Source organism: Rhinopithecus roxellana, chromosome 10, assembly GCF_007565055.1.
Source record: "Rhinopithecus roxellana isolate Shanxi Qingling chromosome 10, ASM756505v1, whole genome shotgun sequence".
NCBI classification, from domain to species: domain Eukaryota; kingdom Metazoa; phylum Chordata; class Mammalia; order Primates; family Cercopithecidae; genus Rhinopithecus; species Rhinopithecus roxellana.
In genome coordinates, this window is record NC_044558.1 from 31,909,774 (window position 1) to 31,928,977 (window position 19,204).

General features: G+C 34.1%; 1 protein-coding gene across 1 annotated transcript in view; it reads left to right on the forward strand.

Moving 5' to 3' along the window:
• Nucleotides 1-19,204, forward strand: part of METTL25 (methyltransferase like 25) — a 119,507-nt gene that overhangs the window by 55,876 nt on the left and 44,427 nt on the right. The window contains exon 6 of the mRNA XM_010372546.2: nt 15,670-15,764. Coding sequence (XP_010370848.2) covers nt 15,670-15,764 — 95 coding nt within the window. The remainder of the gene's footprint in view (nt 1-15,669; nt 15,765-19,204) is intronic.

The window sequence follows — 19,204 nt, forward strand, 5'->3', positions numbered from 1 at the left end:
GTTCTGAGATAAATGCTGGTCTCATTGACATCTAAAGACTAATAATGGTCCCCAACTAATGGGGAAGCTGATCCTGAAATATCCATACTAAGCCGTACCCTTAACTGAGACAAAACAGTCTTCAGTCTATCTCATACATAAGCAAATTCAAATCCTTTTAGGGAACTACTTAAATTCAGGCTCTTGAAATTTCAACAGATTAAAATCTATTACATATGAGCTAAAATCTTAGAAAATCCCAACTATATCCTAAGATACATGTGGCTAGATATCTTGGCTGACCCTCCTATTGTATTCAACTAAAAATCCTGAATACAATTAATTTTTCCTAGAAGCACTGAAATGATGGAAATATATATCCAGTCAATATATAGAAGAGTGCCGAAGTCCTCAAAGATAATGGAAACACTGAAGCTCCTGAGGGTATTTGTGTGCCATAGCAAACTTGAGCTTTAATAATTTCATGATTTGAAACCACAAAGGTGGGAACAAAAATAAAGGTGCCAGTAGTAGGAAGAGAATAAATTTGAAAAATTCAAGAAGCATTTAAGATTGTTTAAAGGCGATAAAGGAAAAGGGATTATCAAGGATCATTATCAGGTTTCTGTTTTGAGCAGCTGAGTGGGTGACAGAACAACGTATATGATAGGAAACACTAAGGAGGAACCAAGTTTTGGGGCAAAGGTGGAATGTTTCTTTAATGTTTTTCTTTCATTCCTAGCATTTGCCATAAAATGAGATATATAGCAAGCAGTCAATAAAGGAATAACATATGAAATAAAATTATAAATGGTTAAAAAAAAAAAGTGCTGATTCAGCACTGGTCAAACCTGAAGAAGAAACAAAGGTATTTGATGAGACATCTCCAGAATAATTATATTTTAAATTAATTCTTTTCAATTACTCTCTTTTGGCCTTCCTATAAATCATTAGTATTTTGTCAAGAATCTGGAGATTAAGGCGTGGATCTTTTTTTAGCAACTCTTAATTTAAACCATGAAACTAAAATGAAGACTTTGAAATTATGAGAACATAAGAGCCAATTTAGTAACAACATTGTGCCATAAATATCAATAAAGATTTATTCAACATAGAATATGCTGAAATTTAGGAGATATTCAGCAAACTAAGTATGCACCCACTGCCCACTTTGCTAGATACTGAGGATATCTAAATGAAACAATTTAAAGTAATATCTAATGTAATAAATAGGGTTTTTTTTTTTTTACCGATAAGATAATTGTAATATAGTTTGATAGGTACTGTATTAGAGTTATGTATAAGTTATATGCCAAGCATAGAGAGAGCGATTTCTAGATGTCCAAGGGAGTGCAGAAACACTGCATAGAAGAAAACATGCTTTGACTGACTAGCATTCTCCTCTGTCTCTGTAATGTTGTGACCTGGGTGAATCAGTTAGCTTTTGTGGATCATCTGTAAATTAGTGAAGCAAGAGAGGGGTTAAATTAGACGATCTGTCCCTTCTGGCTCTAATGATATCATTCTATTACTTGAATGTAGCTTTCCAAAACATGCATATTATTTAAATTTAACATTATTTGTATTTATCAAGACATTTATTTTTAGTATCTTTTTTCTTAATTATATTGGATTTGCATAAATAAATACTTTCCTGCTACTAGTCTGCATTTGGATGATAATGACATTTTTGAAAATTTTACTTTTACATTTATACTAGTATAATAATGGTCATAAATGTTGTTTCTCCCAGTTTTATATGTTTGGGTTTTAAGAAGTAAAACTAGCAATAATTTATAGCAAATGTATATTATATATATTTATTTTCTTAACTATATTGATATTAATAGTTTATTAGTTTGTTCAGTAATTCAGTGAGGAACTATCAGGATCTATCTCAGCTTGAATTAAGTTTCTGGTGTGACTAGTGTAGGTATTGTTCTTTGCAACCATATAGCAGATGAGTAGACTTTACTACCAGCCTTGTAGATTCAGCTGTTTATAAGCTTTTGTTACAATATCACATTGCTCCTCACTGTTCAGCTGGTCTTAGAAACATTCTTGCCAATTAATATGGGATGAATACAGAGATTTCTAGATGTACTTGGCATTCTGTGCACAATTACCTCACTCTGACAGCTGTATATGATCTTCCGTCAGCTGTATGTTTTCTAGAATACTGGCACTGATTTTATTTTTGCCATGGGGCATCTTCTTGCTGCCTTTGAGTAGTTAGAAATGGAACTTTAATATATTTTGCTTCTTTCTTTAATTTGCACCTCGTTATTTTTTGTGATTAATAGAAAGTGGTTTTTGAAGCTCATGCAGATTGGATTTATTCAGCATAAAAAAGTTCTCCTTGTGTTCATGGTAAGTAAAAGACGCCAAGAAAGTGTTTAAATCCAAAATAGAAAATGAGTATGTCCACTTAAAAGAAGTAGTAAAGAGGAAGAGTTTATACTTTGTATATAAAGTAATATGAAAGCAAAGTTGACAGAAATTCTTGTCAGAGAGTTGACAGTCAAATTAATATAAAACAGATTTTACAAAAACTAGATTACAATCTACTCATTTTATATATAAATCTAGATTTTGATGCTGTAGAGCAAATAACCTTGAAAAATATTTTGCTGTAATGTTCTCATTTCTTTTTTCCTGGGGTAAATAAATTACCAGAAAGTTGTCTAAATTTTCTTCATTATCATCCATCTGACACAATGTGTGAATTTTTTATTGGTATGAAGTTACAACATCATCTGTAATATTAGTATAAAAATTATCTCAGGTGTTCCATATGTGTCTCATTATAAATTATTTTATCAAGTATAGAGTTTTGCAGCAGAGGGAACCTGTCATACACAATGAGAAACTCCACTGGGAAGCTGCTATTACAGTGTTTGCCAAACCAACACAATGTTTTCTCTCAGCACCTGGGTTTTGCCATTGTATAGTCATGCATAAAAATACCAGGACAGTTGTATCTGGGCTGATTCATTAATAATAAATGTTTTAATGCAGATATGATGCCTTTAAAGTAATATACGTGTCTTTTAAAACTGGGTGTTTATTTTCTTTTTTATATACATCACACTTTATATACATATACCTTGAGATTACATTTCCAGCCTGCATTTTTAACCAAAGGATAAGTGAAATACTGGTACATTGATCATATAATGGAATTAGCAGTGGAGATGAGAAGTAGAAAAAAAGGATATTGTAAATCAGGCTATGTATACCTGGTGTATTAGGCAGGGTGCTCTTACACACACATGTAATTAGATTTATTAAGAATGGGCTGACACAATTATGGAGGCTGACAAGTTCCAGGATATGCTCTCTACAGGCCGGAGACCCAGGAAAGCCAGTGGTGTGCATTCCTGTGTGAGACTAAATGCCTGAGAATCAGGAATGCCAATGGTGTAAGTCCCAGGCCAAAGGCAAGAGAAGACGGATGTCACAGCTTGTGCAGTGAGGTAGTGAGGGAGAGAATTCAGCCTTTCCCTAACTTTTTGCCCTACTCAGACTCTCAATGGGTTTGATGATGCCCACCCATATTAGGGAGGGCAGTCTGCTTTATTCAGACCACCAATTCAAACACTCATTTCTTCCCAAAACTCCCTCATGGGCCATCCAGAAATAATGTTTAACCAGATATCTGGGCATTCCATGGCTCAATCAAGTTGACACATGAAATTAACCCTCACACTCGGCATGGCCCAGTAGGAAACAAATCAGAGATAATAAATTTAATCATTTTATTGTAATCGTTACCATTTTACCATTACCAACTCTCTCCATTTGTGTTTTCTGGGAAACAAAACTTCATACATAGAGTCTATATCTCAGTGATTTAAACTGAAGGTACAGTCTGGTGAAGGCCGACAGAAAGGAACCATAGGGGCTCAGTCCATATTTATGGAATGAATTAGTTAATTGCCATAAACGTATAATAATTGTGGTGTGATTTTCTTTAAATGTCTTGAATTCTAGAATCTTTAAGTATCTCCTTTACAACTTGAATCATTGTTGACAACTGCACATAAACATTATCTTTTTAAGTTACTTTTTACACCCACATTTTTTCTGATCATTTAAGAACAGAGCAATTTCTAGAACTTGCCTGCTTTTGAATTGCCTTCTATATTATTATTCTTATGGTTATACTATTTTAAGTTTATTCTTCATTATTTTATTAATACTGAAGAGTAGGTCTGATTTAAATAATTATATTTATCATTTAGGGTTTGTTTTTGTTGTTGCTGTTGTTGTTTTGTTGTTTTGTTGTTTGAGACAGGGTCTCACTCTGTTGTCCAGGCTGGAGTGCAGTATCATGATCATGGCACACAGTAGCCTCGACCTGGGTTCAGGCAATCCTCCCTCCCCAGCTTCCCAACTAGTTGGGACTACTGGTGCGTGACACCACTCCTGGCCAATTCTTGGCTTTTTTTTGGTTTTTGTTTGTTTGTTTGTTGTCGTAAAGACAGGGTTTCACCATGTTGCCTATGCTGGTCTTGAACTCATGGACTCAAGCACTCTGCCCACCTCTGCCTCCCAAAATGTTGGGATTACAGGTGTGAGCACCATGCCAGGCCTATCCTCTTAGTTTTAATATATTTTAGAAACCAGTAACATGTAAGTACTTCACAAATCTTGATAGTTCAATATAATGTTTAATACACCTTTTATCCTTAGGCAATATTTTGAATATCATAAATACTTGGCCTTATTTAAAACCTGAAATGAAAATCAAGAAAATTTTATAGAATTGTCCTATAACTGATGCTAATTATGAAACTATAAAATTCTAAGGTGGGAAATGAGTTTCTAAACTTGCAACTAAACTGAGAGGTCATCTTTACTTGAGAATGTGTCAATCTACATGGCAATTCTTCAGATACCATTGAAGGATATTTTTCAGGAAACCTAAGGAGTCTTTGTCAGTCCTTAAAGAGAATAACATGGAACAGAGACTTAAGTTTAAAATCAAGGTAAAATGGCTGGTAAATGACAAATACTTGACTTTTTTTTTTCCTAAAAAAAAAAAACTATGTTTTGTGGGAGATTGTAAGATGCCTATCAACCTAAATTTTACTTTATTGTTTCAAAGCATTATAAAAGTGACATAGATGCATGTGACACACAAAAAGGAAGTTTTAATAAAGGACTTTGAACTATGAATGAACTCAAAATATTAAACATTTATTTCTATATTTACCTTTCAACATAAGTAATAAATATATTCACATTATAAAACGAGTTTGAAAGTATGCAAACATATATGTTAAAAAGTAAAAGTTTGTTTGGCATCACATGTGACACTCCCTTCACATATTTCTTGCTATGCATGTACATATACAAATGTGTACATGTACAAAAACCTCTTTTCTAACAAAAGGATTCAAACTGAATGTAATCATTCATTCATACATTTATATATTATTTCAAAAATATTTATGGAGTGTCTACAACGTGCCAGATACTTTTGAATGAGAAGTGGAAAAAAAGTCCCTGCACCCATGTCATTTACCTCCTAGTAGGTAGAGACTGCAGAGCAACAAGCAGATATATATCTAGTACATCAGATGGTGATAAGTACTATGGAGAAAAATAAAGTAATGTGAGTTTGGAGGCATGCTGTTTTATATAGGGTAGCCAGGAGAAGCTTTGTTGTTAAGATGACGTTGAGCAGACAGTTGAAGGATGAGGGAGCAAGCCATGCAGCTATGTTGGAGACATAGTGTTCCAGACAGAGGGAGCAGCAAGTAAAATACCCTAAGACAGGAACCTGTTGGCCCTTTCAAGGAAGAACAAAGACCAGTGTGGCTAAAACAGTGTTGTGACAAAAAGCAGGGAAATTTCTTAGGGAACGATTGCTGGAATCCAGATGGAAGATGGATAGCGCAGATCAGAGGGGAACTTTGGAAGAGATGGTTAAACATTTCTTGTGCAAGGTTTTTGAAAATGCAGTTTTATGTGGGTATGTGATTGCGAAAAGAAAAGCCTATCTGTAAACATTAATTTGATTTGAGAAAAAGTGAAGTCATTATATGACAAGTTAAAGCAAAAGGATCTAAATCTACCTCAGTAAAAGATTTAAAGCTGGTGAATGTAATGTCAACAAGGATGGTGTGATTATTTTAGAAAGAGATTTGGCTTAAAACAAATTGTCAAGATAATAGGAGAAGCAGCAGATGCTGATCAAGAGGCAGCAGACAAGTTCCCAGATGCCATTAAGAAAATTATTGGAATGTAAGGGTATCTTCCTGAATAAATTTTCAATGCAGATAAAAATGCCCCGTTCTGGATAAAAATAACTGCTGCAAAGAACACTTATTAATAAGGAAGAGAAGCAAGCACCAGGATTGAAGGCAGGAAGCGATAGGCTAAGTCTACTGTTTTGTGCAAATTCAATCAAGTTTATCATCAGAAATGTCCTTATCTCTAAAACTACTAACTCCTGGGCCTTAAAGGGAAAAGATAAACATCAGTTGGCTCCTTTTTAGTTGTACAACAAGGAGGTCTGGACAAGAATCCTTTTTCTAGATGGATTTCATCAATGCTGTATATGAAGTCATGAAGTATCTTGTCCATAAGGAGCTGCTTTTAAAGTTCTTTTGATATGATGCTGGACAATGTGGCTGGCCACCCAGAACCCCATACGTTCAACACTGCTTTAAAGAAGACGTACAGACAGCTAACAAGTATATAGAAAAGTGGTCAACATTACTGATCATCAGGGAAAGGCAAATTAAAACCACAATGAAATATCACCTCATACGTGTTAAAATGACTGTTATAGAAAAAAAAAAAAAACACAGGACAACAAGTCTTGACAAGGATATAAAGGGAACCCTGTTACATTGTTGGAAGGAATGTAAATTGGTGCAGTTGCCATGGAAAATGATATAGAGGTTCCTCAGAAAATTAAAAGTAGAATTACCATTTGATTCAGCATTCTGACTTTTGAGTATGTATCTAAAGGAATTGAAATCGGGATCTCGAAGAGATATCTATACTCCTGTATGTATGACAGCATTATTTACAGTAACCTAAGATATGGAATCATTTCATCTCCATTAATGAATAAATGGATAAAGAAAATGTGGTACACACATACAATGGAATATTAGCCTTTAAAAAGAAGCAAGTCCTGCCGTTTTCTACAATATGGATGGACCTGTAGAAAATTATCTTAAGTGAATTAAGCCAGGCAGAGAAAAATACTGCATGATCTCACTTGTATGTGAAGTCTAAACCAGTCGAACACGGAAACAAGAGCAGGGGCTGGGTGGGAGAGAAACAAGGAAGTATTGATCAAAGCATACAAAGTTTCGATTATACAAAATAAAATTTGGAGATATATTGTATGTATAATATAGGGCCTATGATTCACGGTATTGTATTGTATACTTAAAAATTGCTACAAGGGTATGTCTTATGTTAAGTTCCTTTACTACAAATGGAGAAAAAAACAGGAAGGAGACAACTTTTAAAGGTAATGAATACGTTTTTGACATTGCTAATGATGATGGCTTGATGGCTTTACAGGTATTGACTTATTTCCGAACACAAAAAGTTGTATACATTACATATCTACAGCTTTTTATATGTCAACCATACCTCAATAAAACCGTTTTAAGAAAAGAAAGGGAGGGGAAAAATACTTATCAGGTATGAATTGTTCATTGAAACTAAAGAATTTTTAGCCATTAATTGAGTGACTGGCCCATGTTAAGTACTCAATAAATATATATAAGTTTAAAAATCCAAATTGTAAAAAGTTGAAACAGCAAATGAAGTGTGAAATGAAGCTAGCAAACTAGGCACAAGCAGATCATGTAGGATTTTGTCAGTCATACTAAGGATTGGGTCTTAATATTAAAAGGAGAAAGGGGATTTTTTAAGGAGAAGAAGGATTTATTAAACAGGAAAGTGAACTGATGAGGTTTGATTTTTTTTTTTTTTTTTTTTTTGGAGATGGAGTCTCATTATTCTGTCCCCCAGGCTGGAGTGCAATCGTGTAATCTCGGCTCAGTAAAACCTCCACCTCCCAGGTTCGAGTGATTCTCCTGCCTCAGCCTCCCAAGTAGCTGGGATTACAGGCAGCCATCACCATGCCTGGCTAATTTTTGGATTTTTAGTAGAGACGGGGTTTCGCCATGTTGTCCAGGCTAGTCTCGAACTCCTGACCTTAGGTGATCCGCCCCCCTTGGCCTCCCAAAGTGCTGGAATTAAAGGCGTGAGCCACCATGCCCATCCCTGGTGAGGTTTAAATTTTAAAAGATCATCATGGTTGCAGAATTGAGATTGGAATAAAAGGGAGCAAGAGTGGATACTGGCACACCAATCAAGAGACTGTTGTACCAGTCCGGGTAGTTTGGGTTGGTGGAAATAAAGAATTTTTAGATTTGAGGAAAATTTAGGAGATAAATAAACAGGAATTTCTGAAGCAAACTGAATGAGAAAGTGTCAAAGATATCTCCTGAATGTTTTGACTTGTGTAAATGAATAAATATTAGTGCCAGTTATTAAATTCTGAAACTTCATAAGATCTAGATTTGTATTTTGAAGTTAGTTTAATTTTAGACATGTTGATTCTAAGGTGCCAATGAAATACTCATTTGAAAATGGTGTTTAGGATATTGATAATGCAAAACTAGATCTCACAGAAGAGTATAGGATTCCAGATATAATTTAGGAATGGTAATGGGTTGATTAATGTCTCCCAAAAAGTCATGTTCATGAAGAACTTCAGAATATGACCTTATTTGAAAACTGGGACTTTGCAAATATAATTAGTTAAGATGGAGTCATCATACTGGATCGGGTGGGCCCTAAATCCTAGGAGAGTGCACACAGAGAGACACAGAGAAAAAACTGCCACATAAAGACAAGTAGAAAATGACAAGGATTACTAGTAATCACCAGAAACTGGTAATGGAAGAAAAAATGAAGTATTCTTTCCTAGAGCCTTCAGAGGGTCTGTGGCCTAGCCAACAGCTTGATTTTGGACAGCTTTATTATGCCCACCTTGTGCTTTAAAAGGCAGTAGGACCCAGCAGATGTGATACTTAGTTACCATACAAATAGCTGTATACCTATTAGATCATACCTACCACTTTATACATGTGTTTAACCACTGCAGGCATTTCAGTTTGTGAGCCTTTGTTCAAAGAAAGTATTAAAGGGATGTGGGGAGTGGCAAGACTAAACCACAGAAACGTTTCATAGGCAGATAGAAAATAATGAGTCAGCAAGGGAGTATAAAGAGAATTAAGGCTACAAATAAGAGAGAATGGTATTATGGAAGACAGATGAAGAGATTGCTTAAGGAATGGGATATCAAAAGTTTCCGGAAATCTACAGTGAGTGTTTTTTAACCCATTGGATTTGTTCTCATAGATTACACTGTTGAAGGAAACAAGAGCTGCTGTTGACATGGTTAATGTTTGTGTTTTAGAAAGATAATATTGCTCTTAGTATAAAGGATGGGCAGGAAGACCAAAACAAAGCAACAAAAAATTTAATGAGTAGGTATTGCATTACCAAGTTAGTAGCTAATGAAGACTGAATATGAAAAAGAAGTATAATTAAGAGGATATATGTAAGAACTTAGCGTAATGGAAAATGGTTCCAAAGTTCAAGCTTGTTTAATTAGGTGGATAATGATATTAACACAAGAAGGAATAACTAGTACAATCTCTAAATTTAAGAGATTATTGTTTCTAAAGCTTGCAAGAAATACTAAGAAATAGGATAGAAAGCAAGAGACTTCATCTATTCCACAATTATGGAAGTGAGGCTAGGGGAAAGCAGTTTGATTCACTGATAAAGGGTGATTAATGCTCAGTTTGATTAGATTTGAATATGGGTATATGAGCACAAAGAGAAGACTGATACATAAAAGTAGAAATGGTGAACTATAACTTTGATTCAGGTCATATGAGGGAGCTTCAGTCTTCACTGCAGTCAGAATGAAACTAATGAACCAAATTCTGAAGATAATATGGAAGATCTACATAAAAGGCTTTGTTTGACTTTGAGGGTTTGCTGCCTCCTTATCAGTTGTTTGCACTTAACTCCATTAGATAAAGAGCAAAGATGTGAGGCCACTGTGATTTCAACCACAGAGGAAACCGTTAAACGCAGATTCAGAAAACTTCAAGATGGTTATGTAACCGCGTGGTGTCCAGAGGAGTGATGTGTTTTCATATAGCTTTGAGCCAAGGCTGGCAGTTCGTGTAAACTGCACTCGTATCTTAAAGTTCCTAGGTGTTTTGGATAGGAATTCAGGGATCTAGGTGCATCAAGTAAGACTGCCCTTCTGTCCTTCATACATTGTTAAATATTTAAGAGGGAGCTCTCTTACACACCGGTGGAGTACCCTCTGTCAGCCTTTGTTGTGGTAAATAGTAGCTTTATGAATTCTAAGGAGGACCATAACCCTCCTTCATAATCTGCATAATCTTCATCAGTACAAGTCAGGAAACATATTTGAAGTAAGACCATCTTTTATTACGCTCCACTTCTCCAGTGACAGCCCCATGGGCTCCATGTGTGATGGCTCCCTTGCTGGTTTCCATCTGTATCACCTGGAAACAAGGGGAATCCCAGGAATCCTGTTTGTCTGTATCTTCCCTTTATCACCAGAAGTCAATTGGGAAGCCCAGAACTCTGTTCCCATGGAAAAATTTTCTTTCTTTTTTTTTTTTTTTTTATTATACTTTAAGTTCTAGGGTACATGTGCATAACGTGCAGGTTTGTTACATATGTATACTTATGCCATGTTGGTGTGCTGCACCCATCAACTCGTCAGCACCCATCAATTCATCATTTATATCATGTATAACTCCCCAATGCAATCCCTCCCTCCTCCCCCCTCCCCATGATAGGCCCCAGTGTGTGATGTTCCCCTTCCCGAGTCCAAGTGATCTCATTGTTCAGTTCCCACCTATGAGTGAGAACATGCAGTGTTTGGTTTTCTCTTCTTGTGATAGTTTGCTAAGAATGATGGTTTCCAGCTGCATCCATGTCCCTACAAAGGATGCAAACTCATCCTTTTTTATGGCTGCATAGTATTCCATGGTGTATATGTGCCACATTTTCTTAATGCAGTCTGTCACAGATGGACATTTGGGTTGATTCCAAGTCTTTGCTATTGTGAATAGTGCCGCAGTAAACATACGTGTGCATGTGTCTTTGTAGTAGAATAATTTATAATCCTTTGGGTATATACCCAGTAGTGGGATGGCTGGGTCATATGGTACATCTAGTTCTAGATCCTTGAGGAATTGCCATACTGTTTTCCATAATGGTTGAACTAGTTTACAATCCCACCAACAGTGTAAAAGTGTTCCTATTTCTCCATGGAAAAATTTTCACGCCATCTTCCCTCTACCACAACACTTACAGCTTCAACACTTTGTCTCTAGAATTCTGAGGACTAATCCCATCGTGTCTTTTATCCCTGTTCATATTAGCTACCACCAGAGCCCAAGGACTCACAGCTCGTTTCTTATTTCTAGAACCCTAATCACAGGTATCTCCATAAGCCCTTGGTTTTGACTAAGTGTCCCATTTTCTAGAATTCACAGTCAGTCATTATGAAAATTGCCTATATATATATTGCCTCTTCTCTGAAAGTTTCTTTATTTTCCTAACTAATCAAAACCTAGCTGTAATGAAGCACACTGCCCGTACTCCTCAAGCAGTGGATTTTTTCCCCACATTCCTTGTATGGAGTAAGTCTCCTTACTTCTCATTGCTAATTGTAGACTGTGTGTGTTATCTAATGCTGTGTAAGAAATCACCCCAAAACTCAATGGCTTATAGCCACAATAATTATTTAGTATCTCTTATAGTTTCTGTGAGTCAAGAATTTGGGAGTATACTTGGCTATGGGTTTCTTATATTAGATTTTTCCTTCTAATAATATACCCTTTCTGGTGTAGTGTATGTTTCATATGTGCTGTACCCCTTTCAATCTAATGTTAAGTAGTATTTTTTCCAGTCCAAGTTTTCTTTAGATTGTCACTGAGGGAAGACCTCTCTGCCTATTTTCAGGAAAGTAGACAAGCTTTTTTCCTGGCAGCCTAAGGTAAATTGCAGAGCAGTGATAATCCACTAATTATACCTTTCATTACAAATCATTGTTTTTTGGATTCTTTTCATATTCTGCGCAATGTTGACTTTCATCTCTTTTTCTTCCAGTGTTACAAATCTGTTTGTAGGTATTTGGTTAGGATATTAGAAGAAGTTAAAAAATTGCTAGTCACTTATTTTAAGTTGTAAGATATTCTCTATTTTGGTTTTGGAGAGTATATCCTACTGGAAGCTCAGTTTTTAAATTTTTGTTTCATATTTCATTAAATCTTCCTCTCATCTTTATGTCATGCTTCTTTATTAGGTTTAAATCTCTGCTCAAATAGCACACCCTCAGAAAAAGACTTCTGTGTTAATTAGAACAGAGTTATTTAACTACTGTGCCATGGATGTTTTATGGGTATTCCTGAGATATTGTTTCCCTTGTTCCCTGGGGTTTGCCTGTGACCACATCATCATCATCTGTTTATTCTAGTATGACATACAAATTTTGCTATATGCCAAGAGTGCTGAGCTATAAAAAGTTTGACAGACATTAAGATGAAGATTTAAATGTAAGATAGATTTAGGACCAAAGTAACAGTGACTTAAACAAGACACAGGGACATTTATATTTCAATCCAGAGGTCAACAAGTAGAGCTGCTCTAGAAGCTCTGTACAAAAAAGTCTTACAGGAACTGAAGGGTCTTCTATTTTGTTGCTCTACTCTCTACTGCTCTTATTTTCATGGCCTTAGTTCGCTTGGTACCATGAACACATTCCAGACAGAAAAGAAATGAAGCAGGTAGAGGTAGAAAGTGTGGGTGAAAGAACATACACCCCCCCATCCCTTTTAAGTACATGACCTGGAATTTATACATATGGTTTCTGCCCACATTCAATTGGCCACAACCTAGTCTTGTAGCTGTCCTAGTAGTTGCATAGAAATCTGAGATTTGCAGCCTTTAATCTCAACAGTTGAGTTCTCTGTTACTACAAGGAACAAGGAGAGAATGGATGGGTAAAGGGAGGAGTAGCTGTTTTATTAGTTAGTAATGAACCAGTTTGAATAAAATAGCACAGCCCCATCTCTCTAGCCCTTTACTTTTTACAGCGAGATCTGTATTTCTCTTTTTCTTTGTCAGAAAAAAAAAAAAAAAAAAAAAACTTATCATAACCCTTTCACTTTGCAATAATCATGTCTCAGTTAAATCATAAAAGCTTCAATAAAACCCAAACCACTCTTTGAAGTCATCTTGGAAATAGAAGTAGCCCAGAGTCCCTAGGACCTGGATAGGCTACAAGGGCTCTGTGAGTCCTATCCAATTGTAAGTAAAATTTTAGTATACATTTATATAGCTTGGTGGTTAAGAGCATGAGTTCTGGAGTCAGATTGCCTGAGTTTAAATTCCAGCTCTGCCTTGTGCTAGATTTGTAAGTGAGGCAGTTGACTTAACCTATCTGTCTGTGCTCAGTTTCCCTATCTGGAATGTGAGAATAGTAGTATACCTACTTCACAGAATTGTTCTAGGAACTGAAGCTAGTTAATACATTTAAAGGACTTACAATAGTAAGTTAATGTTAAGTGCTTGATGTTAAGTGCTGTGTAAATACTGGCATTTTTATTGATATATAATATTTGTACATATTTACAGGGTATGTGTGATATTTTGATAAAGGCACAGACTGTGTAATGATCAAGACAGGGTATTCAGGATATCCACCACCTCAAGCATTTATCATTTCTGTGTATTGGGAACATTTCAGATCTCTTCTAGCTGTTTTTAAATATACAATATATTCTTGTTAACTATAGCCACCTTACTGTGTTATCAAATATTAAAACTTATTTCTTCAATCCGATTGTATGTTTGTACCAATTAATCTACCTCTCTTCATCTACCTCTCTCCACAACACACATACCCCTCCCAGCCTATGGTAACTGTCATTCTACTCACTATCTGCATGAGATAATATTTTTAGCTCTCACATATGAGTGAGAATGTGTGATATTTGCCTTTCTATGCCTCGCTTATTTCACTTAACACAGTGACTTCCATTTCTACCCATATTGCTGCTGCAAATGCAGGATTTTTTTTTTGACCAAATAATACTCTATTGTGTATATATATACCACATTTTCCTTATCTGTGTCTATTCATCTGTTGATGGATACTTAGAATGATTTCGTATCTTTGCTACTGTGAATAGTGCTGCAATAAAGATGAGGTTGTAGATATCCTTTTGAGATATTGATTATTTTCCTTTGGATAAATATCCAGTAATGGGATTTCTGGATTGTATGTATGGTAGTTCTGTTTTTGTTTTTTTGAGAAACCTCCATGTTGTTTTTCATATGGCTACATGATTTGCATTTACCTGATGATTAGTGATGTTCAGCATTTTTTCATATAGCTGTCGGCCATTTGTATGCCAACTTTTTAGAAATGTCTATTCAGATCCTTTGGCTACATTTTAATTGGATTAGTTGTTTTGCTGTTGAGTTGTTTATTTGTATTATAATTTGTATTCCTAGGGGGGATGGTCCATATCTTCCATCTGATTATCAGTAGGGTCTATTATAAATTTTAATTTAATACCTGAACATCTGGATAGGCTATGATTGTAACATCTTTCATAGGCTATGATTGTAAAATTTAAACTTGTTCTCTTTTAATCAAAAGTCATCTGGTCCCTCATGGTACAGAAGTTTACTTACTGGAATCTATCCCAACTGCATTTTCTTATAAAGCACCTTTTTGTTTTTATTTTATTTTACTTTTTATAATATAATAGAAATTAATATTTATGTTTATCTCAACTTTCTTTTAATTATCACTGGTTTTGTTTTTAATAAAATTTTCCAGGTCTTAATTTAAAATATAAATTGCTTTCTTTTCCTTTCCAAAAACCCTGTGGAACTAACAGTTCTACATCAGAAATTCTAACATCACCAGGTTGCATGTGTAACTCTATTAAGTTGAGCAGTAGATATGTGATTAAGTAATGAACATTGATTTTTGTTTTTGTTGTAAAACACAGGTGCATTTGAGCTAAATTGGGTCATAGTTGAAAATATTACAGTCTCTTAATATAAGGAAGAAATAAGAGCCTGTAGAGCTGTTCTTTTTCTGAAGAGGGAACGTAGTGGCTTAAAAAAAACCTGATGTTTCAACATTGTTAGGAATGACTTTATATTGTTCTATAATAAATTGCCAAATGTCATATTTAATAAGTCACTTTTAAAAAGTCAGGTCAGCAATAAATTTTCAATATCTCATTACTTACCTCCTATAGTTATAATGAATATTAAGAGTATTTGCATTTTAAATTGCTAAATCTTAGAGAAATTGTTTTGGCAAATTGGTTGGTACCAGACTTGGAACTTAAACACAAAGCAGCTGTGTTGAGCAAATACCATTTTCATAACATTAGTATGCTTTCAATTAACAAACTGGAATGAACTGTTAAACATCACCATTTCCATGTTAAACTACTGTTTTCACTTTCTCGATGACTGATTTGCTTTCTCAGTAGATTATTTATTTTAACTGAAAAAGGAAGAATTTTATTTAAATAATCCGTATTTTTCCCCCATCTGCAGAACGTACTCAGGAAAAGTGGGGATTTCCAATGTGCCACTATTTAAAGGAAGAGAGATGGTGCTGTGGTCGTAATGCCAGAATGTCAGCATGTTTGGTATGGTTATATTTTTTCCTGGAGTAACAGCTTTATCCAGATGTTGTAGAATTTATTGTTTTTGGCTAGTATCATGGACTCAATGCCAAATTTTGCAGAACATCCTCATTTAATGCTTTTGTGCATTGGAAAGTATAAGAAAAAAATGATTTTCCCTTTAAACAATATCCACACTACATGCAGTGTCATGACAAAATTATATATAATTATTTTAATTATTATATAAAATATAATGTAAAGTGTTCAATACTTTATCCAAAGCTCTGTGGTTTGTATTTCTTTATAGCAGATCATTTGGTTTCCTAAATTTTTATAGAATGGGAGAAATATTAAGCTAATTGAGATATGAAGTAACTATCTAATTAAATAAAACATTTATTGTGCTGCGTTTGACTAGTGCCCTCAGACCTAGAACACTCTAGCCCGTAATGTTCTCTGTTCATGGCACTATGTCAGTTTACAAAGAAATGAGTTAAATAATGTAAGTGATTTTTGTGTTGTCAGAAAATTAAAATGCTGCAGTTATGTAGAATTAATAAATTTAGAGATCTAAAGTACAACGTAAGGACTATAGTTAATATTGTATTATATACTGGAAATCTTCTGAGAATAGATTTTAGGTGCTCTTACTGCACACACACACAAAAGGTAATTATGTGAGATGGTGGATATATTATTAATAAATTGCTTACCTATTGTAATCATTTCACTAGATATAGATGCTACTAAGCTTATGATGGGGTTATGTCCCAATAAACCCTTCATATGTTGAAACTACAGACAAAAATGGACTTAATACACCTAAGTTACCAAATATCATAGCTTAACTTAGCCTACTTTAAATGTGGTCAGAACACTTAAACATTAACCTACAGTTGGGCAAAATCATCTAACACAAAGCCTGTTTTATAGTAAAGTGTTGAATATCTCATGCAATTTATTGAAAACTATATGGAAAGTGAAAAATTGAATGGTTGTATGAGTAGTCAAAGTATAGTATATACTGAATGCACTATTGCAAAGTTGAAAGTTGGGAACTGTTCATATGTATATATAAACATCATGTTGTACACTTTAAATTTATGCAATAAAAAATTTAACAAAGTAAAATAAAATAAAATACAGTTGATTAAATAATAAGTTTAATGCCTAACTGCAAGGTAAACTAATTCTTTCAGGGCCCATTATTTCTATGCCTGTTACATAGCAACATAAGAAATAATATGCCAGTGTTCTAAGTTATATATACTAGAATTATCTTAGAAATGTATTTATGCTAACATAACTTCCTTTGGTAGCCCCACTTAAACTACTTTTCTGGAAATTTGTCTTGTTCTCTCACTCTCTAGTAAATGATACTTGTTCAAGATCTTGTTAGAATGACAGGTTCTTCTTGGGATAACTTGAGTATCAGAATGCTCATAGCCAGTGTTATACCCTTGACGCAAGAAATCGAAATAGTCTTTTTTAAGTGAACCTAGCCTCAGAGAAAAGACCTCAAGATATTGGCATCAGGGATTTCACAATATAGCAAGGTAGATCTATCCCTCTGTGGTGAGACCCACAACTAATAGTCCTCACTCATAAGCAAAACACTTTTAATCAGATTTATGTTATCCTCATTTTCATTATTAACAGAAAGACAAGAGTCAATACATATCTAAAGGAAGACTAACCAAAAAAAATGGAGATATTTAAAGAAAAAGCAACTGGGAAGAAATGTAGACTATCTAAAAGAAAAGAACTATGTAATATCCCTTAGAAAGACAAAAGAATATGTTGTATCCATAAAAAAAGAATTATTTCTATCAAAATAAACATTCAGAGAACCAAAACGAAGACTTTGGAAAATAAATTCTGTAAATATAGAATTAGCAGACCATGCTGGCCTTACCTTGCTGTGATCAATGTCAGCTGCCCATGGAATGCCCTTCTCCTTAGCCCCACCCCAACCCATGTCCACCTTGACTTATTTTTTTGATTCCAAAGTAATGTTGGAAAATCTAAGGAACAATTATTTTAATATATCTTATTTTATTGCCTTTTACTCCATAACTGACATTTTTGACAAATATTCAAAGCTTAAGTGGTCTTCTTTAAAAAAAAAATAGATACTTTTCTGGGAAATGCTTTCAGATAAACAGTTAAGAATCCCAACCAGACACAAAATATTAATTTAATTAGAGCAATCTCATTAGCGTACGTTAAGCCTGATAAAACTTCTAAATTATTCCAGACTAGTATGAAATGACTGCTTGGTATGTTTTCTTCATCCTCTTTGTTCGTTGTTCAAGAATAGTATTAATGTTTGCAAAACACTTTTTAACCACCTACCTGATTATCTTTTATTATGTAATCACAATTTATTATTTCTATTTCTAAATGAAGCTCATCAACAACACATAACAAAAGCAGTCCTGGCGTATCTGATATTTTTATCATATACCAAATCACCTTTTTTTAAATACTCTTTTTTTTAAAAATTCAGTTTGGCCTTTAGGAAAATTTATAATAAAAATCTAATCTGAAATTAGCACAAGGAGTACCATAAATGAAAACTTATCTGGACCTGTTGCTGTTTAACAGAATATGAAAATTACGTAATAGCTGTCTTCTGTATTCATAACATTCTACTTGGCTGTAGATGTTCAGTGAAAGTATCATTCAAGTAAATGGGAAAAATTACATTTTTTTTCTTCAAACCATTTCTGTGAAGCCAGTTTTCATGCAATGAACTCTTTTTCCCACTAACTCCACATGGTGTGAGAGCGTGATAAACCAGGATTCTAATAACAAGCTTTTAGTTCTTGCTCTGTTCTTTGCTAACTAGCTAAGCAACTTGAGGAAAGTTACTTATCTTGTCAGTGATCTTGTGTATCTACAAAAATTGCTCTTATACTTATAAAAAGATAATTGTAAATTATCTTTTTCATTTTAAAAGTGTATGATTTAGCTATATGTAAACAGTTTCATTTATGAAAATAAAAAGACCTGAGGCAAATATGGATATTTTAAATTTGAGTAGCAAGTATATGCACATCTCTTACACATTTATTACTTTTCTGTGTTTGAAATGTTTGCTAATTTAATTTTTTTAAATAAAATTTTAAATTTTAAAAATATAGTTTAAAAATTATATATATTTGGAAATATATCTAAAAACTCAAAGTTTCAGAAGACTGTATTCCATATTTAAATTATGACAAATCTTTCATATATTTTGGATTATGAGTATTTATTACAAATGTTGGGAAATATTTTGTAAAAAGTGTTTTGGACTTTAAATAAATATAAATATAAAAACCAGTATATATAAAATTGTAAAAATACGTGTCACTTTCTCTTCTACCTGGCACTTGATCATATGTGAATTTGATTTGAATTTGTAGATCATGCAGACCAAAAATACATATAGTTTTCCAAAATAAGTTTTTAATTAT